This window comes from Erithacus rubecula (genome assembly GCF_903797595.1).
Source record: "Erithacus rubecula genome assembly, chromosome: 21".
Lineage (NCBI taxonomy): Eukaryota > Metazoa > Chordata > Aves > Passeriformes > Muscicapidae > Erithacus > Erithacus rubecula.
The window spans coordinates 5,741,288-5,766,162 of NC_136673.1; the positions used below are offsets into that span (position 1 = coordinate 5,741,288).

A 24,875-nucleotide genomic window follows, 5' to 3' on the forward strand; every position below is an offset into this window, starting at 1 on the left:
CATCTCAGCAGGGTGGCAGCTGATGCTGCTTCAGGCAGCAGCCAAAACTCCTGTTTGATCACACAGCTCAAATGATTAGCTCCCTTTAACCCTCCCCTGTGGTTTCCCTCAAAACTCCACCGTTGACACCACCCATCCTAAGTTAGAACAGGCACTTCTAGCCTGAAGGCAGATACAGTTGCAGGATATCCACCTGCAGTTCACATGGCATGAACTTCCCCACTCAGATTTGTTTTGCTGCCCTTTCAGGGACTGCTCTCCTCTCTCCATGTTCTATTTTCTCCTTAGAATCAGAGCTATGGCAGGGCCAGGTACCACACTTGCTGCTGTATGTCTCAGGACCTTAAACATGGGCCATGGGATCTTGGTTTCCACTCATCTCCTGAAATCCTTACCCAAATGGGAGAAGAGCAAAGTTCAGGGATGGAAAACTAGAACCCCTAAAGTCCCAAAATTCAAAATGAAGCATGTTTATTAAGTGGTTTCCTTTTACTTATTTTTCCCATTTCTTAAAATAAATAAAACCTTCAGACACATACAAGTGAAACACATCATCCTTCAAAGTGCAGTTACATTTCCACCCCACTCCCAAGAATCACATAAAGCTTTGTCAAGTAACCAAAAGACCCCTCAAGGCTGCCATCAGTCCCTCCCCCTGGCAATGAGAACAGACAGGGCTGTGCTGCCCAGGAGCCACTTGCTGGGGCCTGTTCTGAAATACAGGTGCAAGAGGCAGGGCTGCAGCAGGAAGGGACAGTTTAGGATACGTAGTATGAAAACAAACCCAACCTCTTGAGAGTCCAGAGAGTCCATTACCAGAACAGTTAGTTACTTTGGGAGCCCTGGAAGGAACTGGGCTGATGACAGGCATGAGTGATGGATCAGAACCGTGTGAAGCTCCTGTGGCAGCAGAGTCTGGGACAAGGGATTAAGTCATTTTGCCAAAAGTCATGGACTCCCTTTGCCCCCAGTCTGGGCCTGGCCTAGGTGATGTGGCAGCACCAGCTGCCTCCCAGGAGGAGTTAAGAGTCTGCCTGTACTCCAAGCACACCAAGTAACAGAGAAAAGAGAAAGAGAAGATGAGGTTTGCTGCTGGAGCTCCATCTGATACAATCTCTCTTTACTGATGTCTTTAGGAATCTGTTCTCACCAAGGGCACTGAGCAGAGGTATGGGCACATACAAGTCCATCAAGTCCTTTCAGGCCCACAGAAAGCTGCTGTCAGTAAGATGTAGCACCACTTAAACTACCATGATTTTGACCTCATCGTTCTCATCAGCACGGTAGAAGAAGGGAATGCATGGGTTTTCCAGCAGGGAGCCCAGCCTCTCCTGAGGGTTCTGGATTTCTCTGAGAAGCTGCATTATTTGCTTTGCTGTGGGGTCCTCTTGGTTTGGCTGAGCAGCTTTACTGTCAGCAGGGGAGAAACCAGATTGATGAAGAGCAGCCTCTTGTTCTGCTTCATCTGACAGATTCACCTCTCGTAACCCTGCAAGGAGCACAGACAAGGCAGGCAGGTAACTCCCCCATCACTTGGCTCCCATCTCAGCCAAGGCTGAGAGCAGGGGCTGCTCCCCCTGCACTGAGCTTGTCCTGGCTGCAGCTCACCTGCTCCATCAGTGGCGTTCAGCTCAATGCGCCTCTCTGCTGGCAGCACACCTTCAGTCTGGCTGGCCAGCAGCTCTGGGTTCTGAGCAGCTGCTACATACTTGCTGTACCATTCGTTTCTTTCCCTGACCAGGCGCATCACTAATTCCTGCAGCTCCAGTAGTTTCATCTGTACCAAAGTAAAGGAAAGCCCATGAAACATGCACACACACAGCACTGCAGTTTGCAGTCTTACTTCAGTCACAGAATTAGCAAATAACACACAAAGGTTTGCACTCCCCAGGCCCATCCTGCTTGGAGTAGTACCACAGAAAAGAGTCCTTGCCTTCATTTCTTCCTTATCCTGAGCCAACCTGCTGATATACTCCTCCTTCTCCTGGTGCCGCTGTTTGAGGATAGCCCTTTGACTCTGGTACAGTGCAATGTATTCCCCTGGAACACAAGAGAAGCCTCAGGAGTGTCTGCAAGATTGGGGTACAAACCCTGTAGTGAGGTACGGGCATGAGGACCCAGGGAATCCAGCCCTGGAGTGGATTAGCCCAGTGAGGCAGCAGTAGGAGACATGGAGGGCTTGATAGTTGAAGGGCTCCAGCTCCAGAAGCTCATAGGGGACTTTCTGCTCCCCACATAAATAAGGCACTGAGCAAGCTCTAGGCTGTACAGTGCTGCCTAAACATACCAATGGTGTCAGTCTCTCCAGACAGCTGGATACAGCGGTGCTCCAGCTCCTCCAGCCTCTCCTTCAGATCAGCCTTCTCATGCATCAGCTCTGTGAAACGCAACTGCACACACAAAGAGGGCTCAGTCACCTGGGCTGCTCACAGACAACACCTGTGCTAAAGAGAACACCCCCATGACACTGGTCTGAGCCTGCAGAACAAATCCTGCTTCTTTACAACCAAGCAAGCTTTTTAGGATGGAGCACCTTTTTATGGAACATGAGTTGCTTATTCCTCTACAACCTGTTTGTGTTGTGTTTGTCTGGCACTGGATCCTAGTCTGGCTGAGCAGTGTAATAGGGCTGAAACAACATGAGATGCTTTGCTTACCTGTAGCTTGTCCATGGCTGTTTTCAAAGCCTCGTGAACCTCCACTGGAACAGTATCCATAACGGAGCCTGGAAGGAACGTGTGCAATTTACAGTTTCCCCGTGTGCAATTTACAGTTTCTCCAGGGGTAGGATTCCCTCACAGACCCAAAGGTCTGTCTCAGAGCAGCCATGGCCAGCTGGCCCAGTACCTCATGGTCACACTGTCCTCAAACTGTGCCAAGACTTTACCTCCATCCAGGGTGACGTGATGTTGCTGCTCCTGCCTGAGAGCTGTGATTTGCTGCAGGAGGGTTCTGCACTGCTGCTTCTGAGCAGCCAGCTGCTTCCTCAGATCTTCTCGCTCCTGCTCCACTTGGGACATGGCAGAGGTCACGAAAGTGACCTAAGAAGAATTTCAGAGTGTGGACATTAGTGCTTCCCCTGTGTTCAGCAGGATCTATGGTGCACCTCAGGACACAGTAACAATTTACCTCATTTTATTTATGGGTGTGAAGAACTGTGTGACTGCCCTGGAACTAAGCCAGGCAGCAGCTACTGCCTCTTCTCATTCCCAATTAGTGCAGGTTAAAAACTGAGTCCCTTGAGAACTGTTTGACTGCAGTATTATGACTGTACTTGCAGATAAATCTTGTGGATATTTGACACCATTTCCAAACTGCCTTCCAAATTAAAGAGAACATCATCATCAAAACCCCATTAAAGAGCTGCTCTACCAGCTGAGTTGTTGTCATAAGGAAATCACTGCCAGACTTCCAGCCTGTTTTGCAAGGATGCTGCAGAAATCTTGGCTTTGCTGCTATGCACAAGAACTGTTGCATTTCCCTCATGACTGCACTCAGCTGGTGGGGTGACAGCTGATAAACCTCCCTGCAATTTAACCAGTTCCCTTTTCTAGATATTCATTCAGAACTAAAACCAAAGGCATTTCTACCCATTAAGACTCACCATTTCTTCATGGCTTTCAAATTTCTCTGGGATCACAAGAGAAGGTTTTTGGGTTTCTTCAGTCATTTCTTCATCACCTTCTGTAAAAGAAGGAAGGTGAACAAGGAGGCAATGCTGCAGAGAACCCAGCTCTGCCTCCTCCCTGATGCAGGAACTCACCCTCCAGTTGGTGCAAAATTCTGCCGTCCATTTCTGCTGACAGCTGACTGATCTGGGCCTGCAGCTCTTTGTTTTCTTTGGCTACAGCTTCTAGACTTTCCTGCAAGAGAGAAGCAGAGGGTCACAAAAACCTGCTCAAGCCAGACTGCAAATAATCACTCCATCTTCAGACAGTAGCACCACGCACACACAAGCAGTACTTCACCTCCAGATACTCTAGGGCACAGGGTGCAATCACAGCATCACAGAACAGAGCAGCGTGGAAGGGACTGGCCAAATCTCTCACTCACTGATTACTTCCATCTTCCCACTTGTCCCTTTTCACTGTTACCTTTGTCTGCTGCAGCTCTTTCAGGTGCATTTCCACTGTCACCTTGCCCTGGACCTCCTCGTGCTGCAGGCGGTCCATGAGCTGTGTCTGAAGCAGGAATTGCTTGTGCAGTTCTTCCTTCTCGGCGGCGAGCTGCTGGAAGGCCAGGGTGTACTGCTGCAGGTGGCTGTAGCACTGGTCCCTCTGCTCCTGCAGGCCACGGGCCTCCTGTGTCTTCAGCTCCAGCTGAGAGAACGAGTTCAAAACATATCAAACCTTTCTGTCTGAAAAGCTGATCCCTGTGACATGATCCAAGCTGTCAACATTGCCCCAAAGCCACCAACCAGGCACACAGCCACCATCTGCCCCCACATGCTGGTCCCCCACATCAGGCAGCAGATGATAGGGGAAGGCTCCCAGCTGGATCTTTACAACACTCATTTCCATCTTTCCATCAGTGTCTGGGAAGCTGCCAGCAATCTGCACAATCCAGCCCTGCCATCCCACTGCTGCTGCTCACCGTCTCTTTGAGCTCCGCCAGGTTCTCCTGCAGCTGCCCAAGCTTCTTGGCCAGCTCCTTCTTTACATGCTGCTCTGACTGTAGGGCACTTGTAACCTCCATGTTTTCATTTGTCTGCAAGACAAACACAACTGTGTAAGGAAACTGCCCCCACCACCTTGAAACAGGCTCTCAATAAACCATGTTAGTTCCCAGTACAACAGGGTGCCATCCCTTGTGTTTTTCTGAACTGTAACTGAGGGCCATAAATTGACTGTTTAGAATATTAAATAACTTACAGAAAGATTCAGAAGATGGGAGAAAAGCAAAGAAAAAGCCAGGGGAATCAGTGCTGGGACAGTGCCAAGAAGAGGCCTGGCACGTCATGCAGCCTGTCAGCTCCAAAACAGATGGGTGGTATGAATATCCCAAAGAGAGCCACAGACATTCAAAAACAAGGAGTTCCAAAAGGACTAAAGAAAAAAAAAAATCAACAGCTAGACCATGTGCCAGTCTGCTAGGGTCCCAGAAAGAAGCAAAGCAAGAGTAAGGATTCAGCTCCAGGATGGGTAAGAATGACAGCAGCAGAATAGAACACTGCTGAGAACTTTCTCATGGGCAAATACAATGGGTATCTTCAGGTAAAAGGAGGAGGAATACCCAGGGACAGAAACAGCCTGACTGTCAGGGAATGACAAGGAAAAGGAAACAGTTCTGGATAAAGACACTGGTTCATCTGCTAGAGCACCTGAAGGAGTAAGGAACTGGAGGGAACTTCTTGGTATGGCACTCTGTATCAAAGGATGGAGCAGCCACAGTCTCAGAGGATAAGGGAGGGATAATGCTGCTGCCAGTTTTTCACATCTGTGCTACAAAAGCATTGCACCAGTGAGGGAAGCAGTGGGAGAAGATGCACGAACAGAACGTACCAGTTTGACAAACCCATTCTGCAGCTCAGCCAGCTGCTCCTTCAGATCCCGGTTCTGGCTCAGTGCCCTACTGATGGTGGCCTTGTCACTCTGCATGTCCTCCAGGATCTGCTGCCTGTCCACAGCCTCCTCACTGTAGCGCTGCACAGTCTTTTCCAGCTCCAGCAGCCGCTCCTCCTGCTCGCGGTTGAGGTGGCTCAGCTGCTGGTTGTCACGCACCTGGGCCTGGAACTGCCCGTGCAGCTCGTCCCTCTCCTGCCGCAGCCGCTGGATCTCCTCCTGCAGGCTGAGCTCAGCTGCCGTGGGCCCCGGCGCTGGGGGGGGCTCGGTGTCCATGGCCTTCACTGCTGAGGAAATGCAGTCACAAGGGGCTCAGTCACTGGGGAAATGGCTGGGTGAGACACAACCCTGCTGGATACACAAAGCACAACCCAGCCCATAGGGCTCTGTGACCCAGAAAGGATCACCAGCTGCAGTATCCAACCCTCAGTGCATAGCACTGAGAGGAAAAAGGAGCAAATCTACCCCAAACCCAGGAATAGCATCCTGCTGTTTGCTGCTGCCTCCCTCACAGCCCTAGCAGGAACATCAGGAGCATCCTGCCTTCCCAAACTCCTGGGCCAGAGAGGCTGACAGTACAATCAGGCCAGTACTACAGACATAATCAGGCTGCTGGTCTATTCACTGCAGGAGTTCACTTGCTGTTTCCCAGGAAAAAGGGTTCTTAGGGTCACCTGGTCTCCATCTGCCTTCCCAGCATCAGACCTACTTGCATCTCCTGTGCAGAAGCATCTGCACAGCAGGACAGAGTTATCCAGTTCCACTCTGCAAAGCCCACTTTGGAAGCCCTACCTGATGCGCTCAACAGCTCTGTAACATTGTTTTCCAGCTCCTGAATTTTGGCCATGTGTTTCTCCTTCTCCTCTGCCATTGTGTGGACCTGCAAGGCCACACAAATGAAAATTACAACAATGTTCATGGGGCACTTCCTGCTGCCTGTGTGTGTCCAGAGCTGGGATGCTGCCCCAGGGTTACCTGCTCAGAGAGCTGCTGCACCCGCTGCTGCCAAACGCTCCCCTCCTCCCTCAGCTTCTCCACATACTGATCTCTTTCTGCCTGCAGCTGGTGAAGTGACTCTGAGAGCTGTTCAAAACAAAATCAAACAACATCATACTGGCTAAATAAATTTGGTTTAAGGGATAAAACTTGAAGAAACCAGTGTTAGTGCAAAGTTCAGACTACATTTTTCTGCCCCACAAGCTTCCTCACAGACATCAAGATTTGGATCATATTTCATACAACCTCTTACCTGAGCTAGCTGTGTTTCCAGGCTTGCTTTCTCCTCCAGAGCCATCTGCAGCTGCTGGTTTGCATCCAGACTCCCTCCCTGGCTTGAGAACTATTAAAAAAATCAGAAAGCTAAGGCAAAATGTTAATACTCAATTCCTGCACAGCCTTTCCCCTCAGAGTAACCTACCACATGATCTATGTTGTCACCTACAGTTCTTTAAAGTGCTCCAACTCATAATGAAGTTCAGTGTGAAAAAAATAGGGGGATTAAAAACAAGAAGAGATTTCCTGAGATTTTAGTCCTGTAAAACAGGTTGAACTAGGCAGCTTCTCCCTACCAATTTTACATTTGCTATTTTTTAAATTAAAAAAATAGGATTCAGTCAAAATTTGGCTCAGAAAATTTGCACATTTCCAGAGTCTGCATTATACAGCCATATCAGATGGTATAAAAGCCTGTGACTTTAAAAGTTGTCAGACATGTCAGGAATTTAAAGCCAGTGTCTGGAGCATGTCAGTGGACCAAGCAGCAAGGCTGGTTCAGCTGAGGCACAGCACTTTTCCCAGAAGAGCAGCAGTTGGCTTAATTTCAAGGGTAACTTAAGACACAGTCTAGGAATAAAAAAAGAGCATTTTCTTCCTTCCCAGGCTCAGGGTTACACCAAGCTTGCTCCCTGACCTGCTAACAGCTGGCTCCATGCATTCTTTCCCCAGCTGACTTCAAGCTTCCACTGTCCAATTCACCACCTTCCACTGGTGGGTACAAACACCATCCCTACTCAGCTGGTTACTCAGTGAGACTGCACAACTAAATAATCAAAATCCTGAACAGACACAATCAGAAAAGTCACTGTACTTCCATATTTCACCCTCTCTCACAGTAAAACAGTTTTAGCAGACTAATGTCACATTGCTTTTCAACTGTGTGCTTTTCAATCAATTTATAGTTCCAACACCTTAGAGAATACAAACTTTCTGTTTCCCTGAAGCCTTGCTGAAAGCTTTTTTCTAGGAGAATGTCTTGATGAGATTTCATGCCTTCCTTTAAAGCCAAGAGTTAAGTCTTGCCCCCTCTCTCAGAAGGAAGTGTGGCAGTGTCATCAGTGTCCTCTGCCCTCACCTGTTGAATCATCAGTTCAGCCATTTCCAATTTCTTATGCAAATCTTCCACATCCAACTTCATAGCTGAGTTCTGAGACACCAGGGAGTGAACTTTCTCTGACAGCTCTGAATTCTGCTGTTTTATTTCTTCACTACTTTTGCTAAAACAAACAAAAAATTAAAGTAGCTCTGGGTCTGCTGATGTCCAGGTCATAAATCTACAAACCAGGGCTTCCTGGAAGCTAGAATCACAGAAACATTACATCTAGTGACTAATCTAATTATTTTAATTGAATATCCAGCCTCCCAAGTCACCACCTGTGATCTTTGCCACTTGTTTTGGGGCTCTTCTGCAGTAATGAGCAGAAGGGACTTACCTTCTTTTGTACAGTTCCATTTTCAGGTTGTCTCGCTCTTTCACTAATTCTTTATTATGCTGGAGGAAAAGGAAATTATTGATTCATCTATAGACTTCAGCCAAACAAATAAGGTATTAAAAAATACTTCATTTCACCCTTAACAGATCAGAGAAGGTAATAACTTTAGCAAAAACCCTCAGGACAGGTTTACTTAGAACCTCCTGAATTTTCCAGGAATAAGCCTCTCAGTCTTTTCAAGTGTGATGCTACAAGTATTTCTGCAAACTTCTGGATTAAAGACAATACTAAAATGTGTGTTTGATGGAGATTTCTGGACAAGGTGTCTCTCTTGCGTGGAGCTGCCAGACTAATGAAGTGAGGTGCTAGATCTGAAGACACCAACTAGACCATATGATTAGTCACAGAAACCTGAATGAAGTTTGCCTTGATCATGGGGAATGCAGAGCTTTAAAAGGTTAATTAACAATTAACAAGGTTAATTTCTGCCTCTTCTCCAAGCAGGGACTGCAGACTTTGCAGCAATGCAGTAATAAGCAAACAGCCAAAGGCAGAGTTGGTTAAGCATAAACATGACTCTCACCTTCTCTGACTGCTTTTGCTGCATGGAGATGGAGGACAAAGTGCGCTCCAGCTCCGAGACGCGCTGGCGGGACGAGTGCAAACGGGCAGCGAGGCTCTCAGCTTCTCCTGGACAAGTCAGAGCACAGACACTTGAGGCTGGACCACAAAGGGCATTTTGGAACTGGCTGAACAGCACTTTCTACTTTGTCAACAAGCTCCTGAGGCAGCCCAGATCTTTGTGAATGAGCAGAGCTGGCTCCACTCCTGGCTCTAGAGGTGATTCACGAACAGCCCTGGGAGCACAGCTCTCTCTAACTACCTGCCTCACTCTTAGAGGGAGATGATGAAACTTCCTTTGCAGAACAATAGACAGTCTGTTGTTTGGGGTTTTTTTTTTTCTCTTAGAATAAATTGCTCAAATGTACTTCAGAATAACAGGTTGAGCTAAGACCTACATTAACATGACAGCTGTGTGGGAGGCAGAAAAGAAAAAACCAAGTTTTAAAAGAATTAGAAAGAAATGGTCAGGGGTAGTCATCAGGCCCAACAGAGCTGACATGGCTTTAGTGATGCACAAAAGAACCTCAACTGCCATGAGACCAACATGCTCCCATTTGGGGGCAGCTACAATGACAGCAGCAGTGCCAGTGCCAAAGGGCTCAGGGAGTGCTGTGAGCTGGCTGCCAACAACTGTCATGCTTGTGACTTGACATCCACAGTTCAACCAGCAGCCTGAGCTGCAGACTCAGTCACCTACCTGATTTCTGCCGTGCAGCTTGCTGAGTATGGCCAAGGGCTGTCTGCAGCTCAGATTTCTCAGAAACAAGAATTCCAATAGTCTGGATATGAACCTTTGGGAAACAAAAATCGGCTCAGCACAAAAATTCTTTGCTTGCCACAGCAACATCACTGTTGTCACAAAGGACAATTCAGTAAAGAGCTCTTGCAGTTAAGTACAGTCTGGCTGACACTTGCAGTTTTGCTAAAGGAATGGACTTCTGCCTTCCAGGATAAGGACTACGAGTGCTCAATAATCCACAAAACAGCAGAAGTCAGGTAATATTACTGTAAGGGAGGCTCTGCCTTACCTGTAACTGTTCCCTCAGTGCTGCTTGCTCTTTAGAAAATTTCTGCTCAAACTCCTTCTTTTCCTGTAGAAACAAAAAATGCTTGGTCAGCACAAATGTGCAGATAGTTAACTCTTGTTTTATGTTAAACTAAAAAAGCAGGAATTATTGGTACTATTTCTAGCATCTAAATGATGCCAGTATTTTTTAAGGTATGTTTAATCTTCCATTATTTGAACTACTTAATCATTTTTCCATCGCAGACCAGCAGTGACAGCACAGTGCAATCACTGCAGCACACACGTGGCAGTGCTGGAATGGAAGCTCCTGGCAAGGACCTAAACTGTAACCTCATGTCCCCACTGCACTCCTCCAACTTGAGCATGTAAATATTAGCTTTGGTCAAAATAAGAATGCTGCCTGCCAGGTCCAAATCATGAAGTTAAAATATTAAGCTTATGCTACAAATAAAACTGAATCTAACACAAGACAAGATCGTGCACACTTGTGCCACAATCCACTGTGTTTTCTACTCCTCAGAGAAACACTTATTTCTGTATCTACTGAAAAAAGGACACACTTTACCTTCTCTAGCTGATTCACTGCTTCTTGATTCTGCTGTTTCTATGGAAAAAAATTGATGCACCAATATTAAGAGAAAATATTCTTATACTGCTGAGACACATTTTCCTTTTGATGAAGTAGGATATATGCCCAGTTAATGTAAGGAGAATTTCCATTTCTGTAGAAGACTAAGAAGTTCATCTTAGCTATTAAAAGTAAGATTTGGGGCTCCCTTCACCAATACATGTGATATGTTTTTCATTGTCCAGTACATTATCACAGTTCTCCTCCAATATCTCTGCTGAAACCCCTCTATGTTCCTATCTGAGCATCCAGCAACTTCAGTTTAAATTTGCAATATCTCACATCTGTGCAATTAATCACAGTCAAATTGGTGTGTTAGGAAAATCAGCAAAAATGATTTCAATAAAAGATAAATACCTAAATCCCAAAGCAAAAGTCCTTTCCTTTAAGTATTCCTTAGACCTCTATCCCAGTTAACAACTGGCCAAGTCATGCAGAGCTGCACGTACGTTGGCAGGCTCCCACCAAGGTGGTATGAGACAGAGCTGAAGCCAGATGCAAGGAAAGGGATAATCCTGTCCCAGCCAATTTCAGTCTTATGGGTGAAGTACTGGAGATGTGTGACTGCACAAAGTGCATCTGTAGGTGTGAAAGGGACAAAGGCTGCCCAGGCTGCCACCAAACCCTGTTTGCTCTTTGCTGCTCTTGTCCCCCTGGCAGTTTTCTCACAAATACATCTTAAGTAACGATATAATTAGTATTTTAACCTCTTCCCAAATGAGGAATATTGGCCAAAATGCTTCTTTATTACTACTACCACCTCAGTGCATTTTGCAACATGACTGCAGATGAAAAGGTGATGATGTTTTCATTTTAGCAATGCCAGCACACAACATAAGCAGGAAAAGCAAAGGCAAGAGCACAAATGCAGCAAAGGCCCTACAGAGTTCCAGACAAACAGAAAAGCTGGCAAACAATGAGAATCCTGGGTGGGCAATGCACTGTACCTCTGCAGCCCAACTAAAACACAAAAAAGAAAAAGAACAGAACAAAATTAACCCAAAACAAAAAATGAAACAAAAAGAAGGGTCATGGGGTACACTGGGAAATGCTGAACTTTGGGAAAAGTGTGGTTTCAGGGAGAACAAAATGGAGGAAAGTATTTCACACAAGAAAGGCTCTTTTCAGTCTGGAACAGATCCACTTAGCTGCATTTCTTGCAGTGTTAAGGCTGAAAAGCAGCAGCAGGAATCCATGCAGGCCACAGGACAAAGCAGTTCATTCATTGTGCCAAGAGAAGCTGAGGATATGATCAGAAAACAGCCCCAGGCTCTCTTGGACCTATTGCTCCTTTTCTGCTGATATATTTAGAACAGCATCATCACCTGCAGAAACAGGTTTTCACACTGCTGCCAGCACCAGAACTCTGCATTTCAAGGATTCAGACCAGGACCAGAAATAGCTGTTTTATCAGGATGTTTATCATCCAGGGACAGTGTGAAGAGATCAACAAAGCACACTTAAATAGAAACAACTAAACTCTGTTTCTGCTTTCTCAGATGAGGCACCACACTCACAAGAGGCCTTAGGCTTTGATCCTCTCAGAGGTTTTCCATGCAGCCCATTTTGCTCCATACAAAGTGCTGTGCAAGCAGCCTTCCTTGTGGCACTATGAGGGAACCTTGCAGACACCCAGAGAGCGTGGAGGAGCAGCAAAGACAATGTCAAACTGGTTGGTTGGATTGTTTCTTACCAATTCCTCTATCTTTGTAACGAGCTGTTTGTTAGTTAGATTGCTGGAATCCAGGGCTACTGCCAGCTCCTGGTAACGTGTCTGACGGGCACATGCATATAGGAGAAAAAGGAAGGAGCAGAAGAGGAGGAGGGAAGGAAAAAAGCAATAATTAAAAAGGACAGAAAAATAAATCATTATCACAGTTTGATATAACCAGATTGTCCAAACAAAACAAAATCTGTGGTTTGAACAAAAGCAGCTGGGATGTCAACCTATTTTATCCGTTTCTGCTGAGGCCTCATTTTGACATAAAAGTGATTTAGAAATAAGAACTGCAGTTGCATGGAAGCCAGATTATCCCCAGTCCCCAAACTGGGAACATCTCCAATAGCTGACTCTGACTATAGTAATCACAACTACCCAATTACAGCCCCAGGTGACACTACACAGTGATGTATGTGACCTGTGCATTCAGTTAGGCCTCACTAACACTGCTGCAAGCACAGAATCCAAACAAGGGATCAACAGCAGCAAATAAGAAGAAAAATAAAAAACATGACTGAGAACAACTTACTTCCATTTCCTTAATATTTGTGGAAGAAACAGCACTTTCTCCATTCACATAGGATGCAGACTAGAAGTAAATCAAGTAAGGCAGTTTTAGTCCCCAAGGCAAATCACTATTAGGTAAGATCCCATTATAAGAGTAACACTCCTTATAGCACCTGTCACTTCAAACGACCACACACAGGCACAGGAAACACTCTTCTGGCTCAGGATAGACACTGGCTGCCCCTGTGACAAGCTGATGTGAATTATTCAGACTGACTTCATATTCCTTTCCAGTAAATCAAGAGTACAACTTTCCATGAATATGTACAATTCATTCATCCCACTCTGCTTTTCTTCCTATTGCTGAAATCTGAAATTTCTAAACCAGGAATTTTTGCTCCTTAATGTTTAAGTATCACATTGGTTAGCAGGGTGGCTGCAGACATCTCTGAGATTGAAGAATGTTTCCTTGAGCTGTCTGCTTTAAACTCCACACCAAACAGCAGGAGAATTAATGGGACAAATGGATGAAAAGGAGTACCTGGGAAACCAGGCCATTGAGCTGCTCAGACAACTGACGGAGACCCTCTGTTGACGAGAAGGACCTGGGAACAAAGACCTGGCAATGAAAACCTCTCCCAGAGAGCTGCCACATCAGCACAGCATTGGGGCAGGAATAAAACCTTAATTTGCTGGGATCCTGTTGCAAAGCCAACACAGACACTCACCTGTTCTCATCCAAAGCATTTTTATGATCCTCAGCTTCATTCATCTGTGGATTAAAACACAAAAACTTACAAGCCTGTAAAAGATGGGAGTCACACTTACGAGTGTGTCACTAAGACTTGATTACACCTGGGCTCAAGTTCCACAGCACCTGTAATTACTGCTTCCCAAAGGAAGATGAACTTAAAACCACCAACTCAGCCCTGACTTACACATCATTTCTGAGTGGTGTGAGTCTGGGTTCCCTGGAACAGAGAAATTCAAGTGTATCAGGCTTTATGTCTACTGTTCCTATTTATCAGGATAATCAACACTTTGCTGGAAAAAAACTACAACTGACTCTTTAATTAGTAAAAGGAAATACAGACTGATTGAACTGGAGACTTGTTATTAAGGGTATTTTCTGCTAATGAAATAGGAGAGATGGGGAAGGAAAACAGCTCCAGAAACTGCAAGGATACATGTGTGCTAGTACTCCCTCTGCTCCCACAGACAGATGATGACTGCATGGGGAGTGGAGAATGTAGTATTTTTAAAAGGAGAAAATCTGAACTAGTCATGTCATATTTATGAAGGTCATCTTTCTCCACACTAATGTGGCACCACTAACCAGTACTGAATGGTTCAATGGCAGTATTGATGATAGATCACAAACCTGTGTCAGCTGCATGCTCTCAGGAGCAGGCAGAACAGAACCACAACTAGGGAGGCTGTTGCTGTTAGATAGCACAGGGACATCAGGAGCAAGCTGTTCAGCACTACGAGTGGCAACATCACTGTCAAAGTATGCCTGTCACAAAACACAGCACAGGATTACAGCCTTCATGCAAAATGAACAAACACACACACACCAACACATCACCTTGTGGCCTGCCTGTGAAAACCAGACAGATGTGAACAGTCATTAAGAAACATGTGGAAGGGAACCTGTGTTCTCCCCAGAGCAAAGAGGTGGCTGCATCAATCACAGACAAACACTGTCCTGGAGTGTGTCCTTCCATAAAGAATCAGTGTCCCACAATCCAACTCCCTTTTTAAACAGAGGGCAACAACATCACCCAAACTCTTAAGTTCACACACAAGATTCACTGCAAAAGATTCCAAAAAAACAAGTAAGGGCAAAGCCAAATGTCACTGTGCTCTGGAAAGCATCACCTTCGAGGTATTCCTGGGGAAAACACAGATCACTGTATGCAAATGAAGATGGAAAAGAACAGGGGAGTGACTACTTGAAAATTGGGTTAGTCAGACTCAAGTGTTCTGTCTAAAACTCAGTGAAATTTGTGGCATGCCATGACCTACCAGTTTAGAAACAGGACATTTATGAACAGGCCAGAGGGAGGGTGGCTGGGAGCAGGTGCCTGTGGCCCTGCTGCAGCCATGGGTCCCATGACTAGAAAAATCTAAATAGAAAAGAGAAGCGCCAAAAAACTATTTCTGGACAGCAAGTTCCCACCCAGCCTCTGTGGGAGGATGGATGGCATCTGCAGCCCCCTCTAGGAAGCCACATTGCACTGGACCATTTCATCTCCTTGCACAGCACTAGAGCCATAAAGGTTCAGCAGTGCTCTTGTGTTTTACAGCAATTTGATTGATTTCATCATCCAGCCCTGGTAAGTCATCATTTGAAAAACACAACAAAACAAATGAGATGATTTTTCAGCATTCAGGCCCACGAATATACTGCAACTCTCTGCAATTCCACCTGGAAGAGTTCCCTCTTACTTCAGTTACTTCCTTCTTGGCACTTCAGAGGAACCAAGAAATCTCTCTCTCTTGGCATTCCCTGTGCTCAGCTATTCACTTACTAATCCAGCAGCAAGGTTAAAACATCAACAGTGGTGACAAATTTAATGAAGGCAGGAAGGTGGAAGACTACAAAGGGAAAACAAGAATTTTCTGAATTTCTTTTTAGCATGACAAGTACTGATGCTCTGAAGGAGCAATATGTTAGGTGCTTATTAGGAAGGTCAGAAACTCCCTCACTTCTTCCAGCTAAAGATTACTTCACCTTTATAAATCAAACACTCATCAATATGAACATCAGAGGGAGAGGAGAATTAATTCCCCAATGCATCTCAAAATGATCATTTCTTCAGATCAGAACATTCTTTCTGCCTAATACTTCCAAGATGCAGAAACCAGTAATGTTCCTTAACCACAAGAACTTCCTCCTTTCTTCAGAAGGAGCAGTTTTGTAATAAACTGTCAAAAACCCCAAAACTATTTGAACAATCAAATTTGTTGGAAACAGAAGGCATTATAAGCAAAACACTTATACAGAAATTATGCATTGTGACATTCCAATAATGCAGAATAAAATGTCAGTAATTCTGCTCAGCTTAGCATGTATTAGAATCCATTTGCTTTCACACAAAGGCTTCTACTTTGCTGGTTTTCTTCTGTTTCAGAGCCAAGAAAGCTGAAGTGAGAGACAAGGGAGGGCTCTGCCTCACATGAGACACCAATGGCAGCAGCAGCTCAGCTGCTAATGATCAGCTTTTCTGCCCTATTAGCATCAAGTTTCTAAACAGCATTTTCCTGACTCAGGCTTTTTACAAGACAGCAACTGGAATGAGAAATTGCTCTTTCCTTACATGTTGCAGTTCAAGATTAGTTTTCAAATAATTCCTAAAAACCCAGGCACAACAATCCAAAAATTCCATAACAGCCAATCAGATCAAACTGTATCTCTGAGGAAGAGGGAAAAAAAAAGGGGAAACAAGAATGACTAGAGCAATAAATTCTCCCTTTGCAGAACACAACTAAAGCTGTAGACACAGGCAGGCCTTCACTGCAAGGCCAAGTGTCACTTCAGCAACAGCACTGGAGCACCTATCTTCATCTCACCCTCCAATGGGAAACAAGTCCTCTTCTCCAATATTTAACTTACTCTGAGCTTACAAGTATTAACAGAAAACAGTCCCCAGGACAACAGTGACACTTCAGACACAAGTTTTCTGAGGAACACCCAGCACCCCAAAGCTGGCAGTGTTTCTTCATATTATTTGACTTCTGCTGGTACAGAACCTACACGAGGTCCAGCTGGTGGAAATCTGTGTGTCAGATGTACTATCACACAAAAGGGAAAAAAAAAAAGGAAAAAAGGATACAAAGGCAATTCAGAGGGTGTTCCATTCCACCCTGCAGGTTTCACTTCATCTGTCAGGTACCCCATGTGATTACTATAGTTATATTCATTGCTGGAAACCCATGGATATGCAGTAAGCATAACAGTGAGCTACTTTATGACAACCACATTGAAACAATGGTAGAGAAATAAACTACCAAAACAATTCAAGTGAAAATGAAAAGCACAGCTTTGGTACAACAAAACTGGAAGAACATCCTGGGCCACAAAATTTGACTTCTCTGAGTTCCTATCAAAGTTTGGTCCTTACTTTAAATAAGCTGACTGTCTGAAAATAAATATTTTTAAAAGGCAGTTTGCTCATATATGTTTCTGAACACCTTTCTCTTGCCTCTTGGCATACTTCCTGCCCTTTCCTCTTAGGATCTTGGGAATGTGAAGACACTAAAGCCTGTACATGCCTGGCTTTGAAGTATCTGACTTCCTGCCTAAGCATATTTACACCCCTGGTCCTTGCCAGACTGTACAACTCCTGTGCCAGCTTCATCACCTGTCATAAAAGGGGTGGCTGGAATAACCAGCCAGTGCAGCTGTTTGCCTGGAGATGAGCAGAAACATGTCCTTCAGAAACCAAGCTCCAGGAAACAAAGCAATGACACTCAGACCAGGAAAAACAAAGAATAAGGGAACACTACCTCTTCCTAGTGCAGTTTTCCTCCTGTTAAGTGAGTTTATTGCCTCACCCCAAACTCCTGTTTTCCTCCAAGCTCAGCTATCTCAAGACAGACTTTTTGACAAGGCCCACATTTTGACTTGTTAACATTGACACAAACCAAAAGGAAACAAGCAATGGTAACAAAGAGCTCCATGTTAATAAAAACAGCAACAAAACTGAAGCAACTGACAATGGATGTGTGAGGACAAGGCTCCACCCCGGAGATGGAGCTCAGAACCCGAAGCATGCAGGAGGGAGAGCGAGTCACTGCGAGGGACACAAGCACTGCCTCACCTTCCTCTTGTCCAATGAGGGTATGGCTACCCCATTGGAGCGGTTAAGGTCTGACACCAGCACCTTCAGAATGTTCTGAATCTACAGGAGGCGAAAGAAAAGGGGAAAGAGAAACGGCTCAGAGAAGGACAGAGAGAAAATGTCAATCCAAGGCAGCCAAGAACAGCCTCACCCAGCTCGTGAGGACCACACACCTCGGCCCAGCAGCTCTGGGCACACCCAGGGAACCATCGGACACACTGGTGGCAGCTGCACCTTCCAGAACAGGCAGCTGCCAACAACTGCAGAACGCTTCAAACAGCACCTACACCAGCTCTTACCCCAGCACAGCTGCTCCCAGCTCCAGTCAGATTGTCCAGAAAACCAAACAAGGAGGTGGCAGATGACTTGAGAGAAAGAATGAGACACTCACGTTCTCTGGAGGCTGCTGGTCATCAGTGGTGGGAGTCACAGGTCTGCTGCCTTCTTTAGTTTTGCGTTTTTTCTTAGTTCCTGCAGTTGCTCCAGGGCTGTTCTTCTGCTGATATTCCTTCAGCTGTAAACAGAAGAAGAAGAATCTGAAGTTCAAACAGAATATGCCTTCTGTAACCCCAAAAAACCTTGTAAACATTCAACTTTTGTTTATAGCCAATGCAGATTATTTGATACTCCATAGTGGAACTTAAAGGAGACTGAAAGCACTAGTTTGGGGGATTTTTAGGGTTATAAGAGCAAGAAGGGCAAATAATCCTGCACACAAAGTGAAAAAGCACTGCCTGACAGTGAAATCATCCACCCCATGAAAGATTTTATGAAGGACAGTTGCAATCCCCACGGCAGACACTGCAACAACTGCGAACTAAGGGGAGAAACAATCTACAAATTATTTTAAATCGCATCCACCTCGCTCAGAAAGTGCCGGTCTGATAAGGTGTAACTCGAATCCCGCCAGGTCTGCCGGCATTTCTGTGCAATTCCTGCACGTCCGAGCCCCAGAGCGGCGGGTCCGGCATTTGTTTATGCAAATAACGGCACCCCCGGCCCGCACAGCCCGGGCAGGGCACGGCGCGCCAGCGGGGGATGCAGAAGGACGAACGAGGATCCCATTATTGGTAGGATTTCAAAATGGAAGCCTGAACTGCTCCAGGACACTTTGCCGTTCCTGTGACTTTGACACAGAAGCGCATCCCGCCGGGACGCAGGCAGCCGGGCCGCCTCCAGGGAAAAAACACGGGGAAAAAAAGGGGAAAAAAGGGGAGGGGGAGAGGAAGCGGGGCGGGGGGGAGACACGACACCTGCACACCGGCACGGGCAACCCTCACGGCACCGCAGGCACCCAGGCCCGGCCTCGTCCCGCCGCCCGCCGAGAAGGCCGGGCCGCAGCCCCGGACACCCGCAGCCCCCGGGGCCCCGCCGCGCCGGGCCCGCAGCTGGGGGCGGCGGCGGCCCGGCCCGCGCCCCTCGGGGCAGGCCGCGCTCGGCCCGGCCCGGCCCGGGGTCCGGCCCGCGCGGGGCTCGCGGCACGCAGCCCCCCTCAGCTCCGCCGTGCCGCGTCCCGTCCTGCCCGGCCCCCGGCCCCCGGCCCCTCACCTTCTTCTTGGCCGCGGCCAACCGGCTCTGCCTGCTGCCGTCCGCCATGTCCGCCCCGCGCCCCGGCCACGTCAGCCCGCCAGGAGCGGCGGCGGCGGCGGCGGCTCCGCCCCCGGCCGGGCCCGCTCCGCCCCGGGACAGCCCTGGGTGACACAGCGGGACGGCCCGGCCCCGCCGGGACACCCCCGTCCGGGACACCCCGCTCCCCGTGAGGCACCCGGCGCTGTCCCGACAGCCCAGAGCAAATGCCGGGAGGGGCCAGCCCGGCGACCCGCGCACCCGCCTGGCGTTCTGCCCTGTGGTGTCCGAGCTGACCCCGCGGGCAGCGCGGGCGGCGGGGTCGCTGTGTGTAATCCCGAATCCTTTGACCTTCCAAGCTCAGCAGCGCCTGAGGCTCGGGCAGCCCCGCTGAGACCAGGCGCTCGCAGGGACACGGCTCCCTGCGCCGGGCCCGAGCCTCTGTGCGGGACAGGGAGCCCGCAGGGAGCTGCGGTGGCCCGGCGGGACGCGGGGACAATCGGGGGTGTGGGCACTGCTCACCTTGCAAAAATAACATTGCGGAGGTGCTTAACGATAAAGACTGGACTTGGCACCCAGTGCCGTGGTCTGTTTGACGTGGTGGTGTTCGATCACAGCTTGGACTCGGTGATTTTTCGAACCAGAGGTCTTTTCGAACCAGATTTATTGAGTGATTCTGTGTAAGTGACCCTGAGACACCCTGAGCCCCTGTCCCAGCTGAGTCGCGGTGCTGAGGTGTCTCTGAAGCATCAAATGTAACTACCTCGGCCATTGGGGGACAACTGTGTCCTGCGACACACAATGTCACCTGCAGCCCAACCACGGTCGGGCCCGGCAGGGGACTACAACTCCCAGCACACCTCCAGGCAGCAGGACTACAACTCCCGGCGCATCCCCCGGAGGCAGGACTACAACTCCCGGCGTGCTGTGTGGCGGGGGGACAGCAACTCTCCGGTGTGGCGGGAGCCCCGAGCCTTCAGCGCGGAGCCCTCAGCCCTGGCCGAGCGGGTCCCGCCGGGCGCGGGCCGCAGCCCGCCCCGCCACCCGCCGCGGGCCCTGCCCAGGAGGTAGGAGCCGGTTCCCCGCTGTCTCTCCCCTCCCGGGCCGTGTCCCCGCCGAGGCGGCGGTACCGGCCCCTGACACCCCCTCTGCTTTGGCAGGGTCTCGGCTGGCGGCGGGCGGAGCGGCACGGCCGCGTTCAGGGCACCGGTGAGTCCTGCCCGGGGCTCAGCCCGGCCCGCCGGGGAGTGTTTTCCTTGAGGGTGAAGGTGCTGGTTCGCCGGGTTTGTGCCGGCACCGCAGTTTGCACTGTGTCGTGCTGGGAGTTTCTCCTGAAAGGCATATCGTGATTTTTAATTATTTATTTTCACTTTACACTGTAACTCTCGAAAATGCTGTTGGATGCGATACGGAGCAGGCTAATGTTATGTACACTGATCCGTATTTTATTTGAACCCTCCCTCCCTGCCCTGGGGAATTTTTTTTTTTTTTTTTCCTTTTCTGTTTTATCCTGTGACACACACACACTATTTTCCCATTAATCCTCCAGCACTGTAGCGTCTTACCCAGAGCTGATTTCCTGCTGCATGTCATTTGTATTCTACAGATCCCATCTCCAAAGTCCCTCCAGCCTAATGGAGCCAGCGAAGAAGCCCTGCGGTGTGAAATTGAAGAGCTGAAACAGAAAGACCTTGCTCTAGACCAGGAAATTGCACAATTATTGTCCGAGTACGCCCTTGGGAAGCTCAGTGTTCACTGTGATGCCTTAATTATTTTTGTTTTTAAACCAAAATGTGATCCAGGAATTGGAGCTGAGATCTGACCTTCTATGATGCCATTATTGGCATGGTGCAATGTTGGTTACAGTGGTGTTGTAAGTGATGGGACTTGTTAGAGACAAAGGAATTCTTTCCACTTTATGTGGTAAAGCAAAACAAGTTTTACTAGGAGCTTGCATAAGAGGATTTTTGCCTTAGCCTGGGTGTTCCTGAGGTAATTATGTGTTCAGTGGGAACAGATAATTTTAGCCATTTGTTATTTGTTGTGAAGGACTGATGTTTTCTGAGGTAAGTGTAGTGCATAGGATGGAAGTGGTTGAACAACAAAGGCTGTTTCAGAACCCTTTTCCATTTATCCTCAAGGGTAAACAAACCTTTTAGCCACAGGACAAGAGAAAATGGCCTCAGGCTGTGCCAGGACAACTCCAGTTTGGACATGAGGAGGAATTTCTTTGCTGAAAGGGTGATTAAGCAATGGGATGGGCTGGCCAGGGAGATGATGGAGTCATGGTCCCTGGAGGTGTTTGAGAGATGACTGAATGTGGCACTCAGTGCTCTGGTTTAGTTAATGTGGTGGTGCTTGGCCAGAGGTTGGACTTGGTGATCTTGGAGTTTTTTCCATTCTAAGATGGAAAAATTAAAATTCTATGATTCTTAATTTTTCCCTATATACAGATTATATATATATATATATATACACAACAATGGAATTCATCACAGCCTACTCTTGTTTCTACTTGATTCTGAGAACTCTCAGAACTGAAACTTCTGAGAGCTTTCTTGAGCTTATTTAGAGCTTTCATGTTTACAGCTTGCAGCAACTGCCCTTCACTGTGTTCAGTGTCTGCTTTTGAGGTGCCAGGCTTGGGTATCTCCCACAGCAGCAGGAACCCCCAGTCCCTCTGTGTCATTTGTGACCTTTCTGGTGTTAATTTACAGGGGTTACAGCCTGGAGGAACTGGACAAGCACATCTCTCTGCTCCATGAGTACAATGAAATCAAAGATGCTGGGCAGATGCTCCTGGGCAAGCTGGGTAAGGATGGGGAAGCTGTTCAAGACCTTTTTAGCCAGTGTTTTCACACAGACACAGAAAGAAGCTGCTACCATGGAGGCAAAGCTTGTGTTACAGATCCTTCACTTTAAAAAAAGTGTTTGGGCAAGCAGGAGGCACAGCTCAAAACCTGGGTTTGCTTGGCTATGGGATGTCCTGTGGGGTAACTAGGGGAATAAAACACCATGTTTCTGACTCATCTGATCTTTGTTTAATGAAAGCAATGCTGTTTCTCTTATTTCCTAGCTGTTATCCGAGGGGTCACTACAAAACAGCTCTATCCTGAGTATGACCTGGAGCTCAGTGACTAGTCCTGAACCTGGAAACTGCCATGTCCTGCTGAAGTGACTGTCACTGGGCCATTGCAAGTTGGTGTCATCCTGGTTTAGAAGAGACAGAAAGTGAAAAAGGAACCTTTGGAAAAGGGATGTAGTATTTTTAGATAATTTAATATACTACTTGATCAACAGGTTTTTTGGGGTTTTTTTTTGGTTTTTTTTTGAAAGATTGTAGTTCAGATTGATGTTAAGCCTCTTCCATGAAACATTCCTGCAGTAGCCAGGGGCTGTTTGGTTGCTGAACGGGTAGAGGAAGTGAGGAAATAAAAATGTGCAATGTAATAGCTGCTTTGAAAGAGAAGAAGAGAGGGAAGGAGGCAGAAATCGTGGTGGTTTGGGGTTTTATTTTGTTTTATCAACAAATCCAGAGAAGTCTGGGTGTTCTGCATTCTTGTATTTACCTACTCTGGTATCTGGAGGTTTTGTATCATTTCTGTAGTAAATGGCAAAATGTAAAGTTGTGTCCACTGAATAAAGCAGCCTTCACATCTGTCAGTAATTCACTTTAAGAGCCTATAAAACATTGCATGAACCTGGGGACAAAATCTAAAACTGTATTGAGACAACTATAACACGAGTTATTCCACTGTTTTCTCCAGGAATGTGCATGTGCAAAATCACTTTTCCCTAAGTGCAGAGTCATGGTGGAAGTGAGTGCTGTCCTGGGCAGAGGATGATGTTGGGAGCACAAGTGTTTCAATGTCAGTGTTAGGGCTGAGGGTGACTGCACAGACTAAATTTGGCTGCTTTGGGCAGTTGGAAGTGATGAAGTGCTCTGCTGACTGCAGATCTGTTGTCCCTTTTTCACTCAAGCTTGATGTCCTTCTACCCATTTTTACTTTCCAAGAGCTTTTAAGCCAGAAAGTTTCCCCTGTGGCCTCCAGTTAGGCCCATGCTGCAGTCTGCTTGTTACTTCCAAATTTGAATCAAATTAATCTGTCTTCATTGTGATTGGAAGCCAGAAACAGTCACAAGGCTGCTGCTGAGAACAGATCATTGTTTTTGCACTCCTGGCTCTGGATGTGGCACAGACACATCACTAATAATTGTCTTGTTTTGCCTCAAAAGCTGTGGGGAGTGGTCTCAAGCAGGGGGACAGAAGGAGCCTGTATATTCTGTGATTCATCCAAGCAAGTCTCTGTTGATGTGCAGCTGTGCAGAATATTTCCTGTGGCCAGACCAGAGTGGACTCTCAGGGGGATGTTCACACCCCTCCCTACCACATACCCCTCTGCCAAGTGTGGAACACTCATGTGTTTTGGAGTCCTTTTAAGGGGAGGAAAAAAGCCACAAGGTGGCAAGAACTGGGAAATGCACACTTTGTTAGTAAAGTTGCTGTTTTTGCTGGTGTTTCCTGAGTAGAAGGACTGGTTCAGCCTGCAGTGTTCCAACCAAAATGTTCCTGTCAGTGAGACACGCAAATTGTTCTTGTGGAATGTGGAAATTGTGGAAATTGTTTTTGCAATAGGAAACATTCTTCAGTTTGTGTGAGGTGTGAGCTGAGGGGATGAAGTATAGTCCATTACCAAAGTTACTGAAGGTTGTTCAAGGAGTAAGAAGTCCATGTTTTCTTCCCCACTATGTAGGAGCACTGGGGTTAAAACCTGCAGCTGTAGCTGTGCAAGTGTCCTGCTTGCAGCTGTAGGGATGGGTTAAACTTCAGGTAGCACTGGGCAGGTGTCCAGGGAAGGTCCCCTGATCCCAGCCCTTTGTCCATAGAGGATGAGAACATCCAAGAGCCAAGGACAGGGCACAGTGTCCTTGGGGAATCCCTGCTGCTGGCACGGTGGCTCTGCCAGGTGGTGGCAGCTGTGTTCCATGGCTGCTCTGGCTCTGTGCAGCCAGAACTGAAAGATTCCAGGGACTAAGTTAAGGACTGCTGGGATGCTTCAGGACTGGATGCTGCCACTGAGGTCTTCATCATGACCCCTGTGACTGCCCCTCCCAGAGTTACTCTTGTACCTTTATGGCTGTCACCTGGAGGATGAAATATGCTGGCCTTTATCCAAGTCCAGGAGAGGAAGAGATCTTCTGCTTTCTATAAATAAATTTTCAAACTCACTAAGTATATAACTGAAAAACCATTGAGTGCAATAATGGTAAGTGTAATTCCAGACTTAAATTTAGAAAGTGTTTCTGCAAAGTCAGACCCAGCTTTAATGAGCTAACAGAGACCAAATGGTATCACAGAGTTTACAGTTTCACCAAAGGGCAGGACCTGCTGTCTGCAAGGAGCTGCTATAGAAGAGGATACCAGACACCACTGAACACCCTTGGCTCCTCAGGAAAAAAGGGGTAAAATAAAGTAGCACTTGCTGGGTTTTTCATAGGCCAATGTACATGGATGAGTACTGAGCCAAGAACCAACCTCTTCCCTGTTAGGTCATTTTCCTTTTTTTTTTTTTTTTTTTTTTGTGTATCCTGTGCATTAGTTCCCATTATAAGCCACTTTTCATCACGTGCCTACTCTGGATAAAACCATTTCCTTGCATTGCTTTGGGTAAGCTGTGTTTTCTCCT

General features: G+C 47.1%; 2 protein-coding genes across 11 annotated transcripts; one reads left to right on the top strand and one right to left on the bottom strand.

Moving 5' to 3' along the window:
- Nucleotides 1-454: 454 nt before the first annotated feature.
- GOLGA2 (golgin A2) lies at nt 455-19,420 on the bottom strand. 10 transcript variants are annotated; one of them, XM_079324122.1, is made up of 28 exons: nt 19,171-19,420; nt 18,014-18,136; nt 17,602-17,682; nt 14,157-14,291; nt 13,504-13,547; nt 13,317-13,380; nt 12,798-12,857; nt 12,242-12,322; nt 10,486-10,524; nt 9,922-9,984; nt 9,591-9,684; nt 8,853-8,959; nt 8,270-8,328; nt 7,912-8,053; nt 6,811-6,900; nt 6,537-6,644; nt 6,354-6,441; nt 5,502-5,848; nt 4,594-4,707; nt 4,095-4,319; nt 3,764-3,863; nt 3,605-3,684; nt 2,888-3,041; nt 2,658-2,725; nt 2,288-2,390; nt 1,934-2,040; nt 1,609-1,777; nt 455-1,489 (listed from the first exon to the last, which is right to left on the bottom strand). In XM_079324122.1, the coding sequence occupies exons 1-28, from the start codon at nt 19,216-19,218 to the stop codon at nt 1,242-1,244; spliced, it is 3,141 nt and encodes a 1,046-aa protein (XP_079180248.1). In that variant the 5' UTR covers nt 19,219-19,420; the 3' UTR covers nt 455-1,241. The 10 variants fall into 10 exon arrangements, with proteins under 10 accessions (XP_079180248.1, XP_079180247.1, XP_079180251.1 ...); XM_079324121.1 differs by having other exon boundaries at nt 5,502-5,845; nt 19,171-19,317; XM_079324125.1 differs by lacking the exon at nt 17,602-17,682 and having other exon boundaries at nt 5,502-5,845; nt 19,171-19,317.
- Nucleotides 18,646-22,471, top strand: SWI5 (SWI5 homologous recombination repair protein). The gene is made up of 7 exons (XM_079324146.1): nt 18,646-18,692; nt 19,806-19,834; nt 20,003-20,255; nt 20,349-20,397; nt 20,795-20,916; nt 21,906-22,000; nt 22,265-22,471. The coding sequence occupies exons 1-7, from the start codon at nt 18,661-18,663 to the stop codon at nt 22,327-22,329; spliced, it is 645 nt and encodes a 214-aa protein (XP_079180272.1). The 5' UTR covers nt 18,646-18,660; the 3' UTR covers nt 22,330-22,471.
- The last annotated feature ends 2,404 nt before the right edge of the window (nt 22,472-24,875 follow it).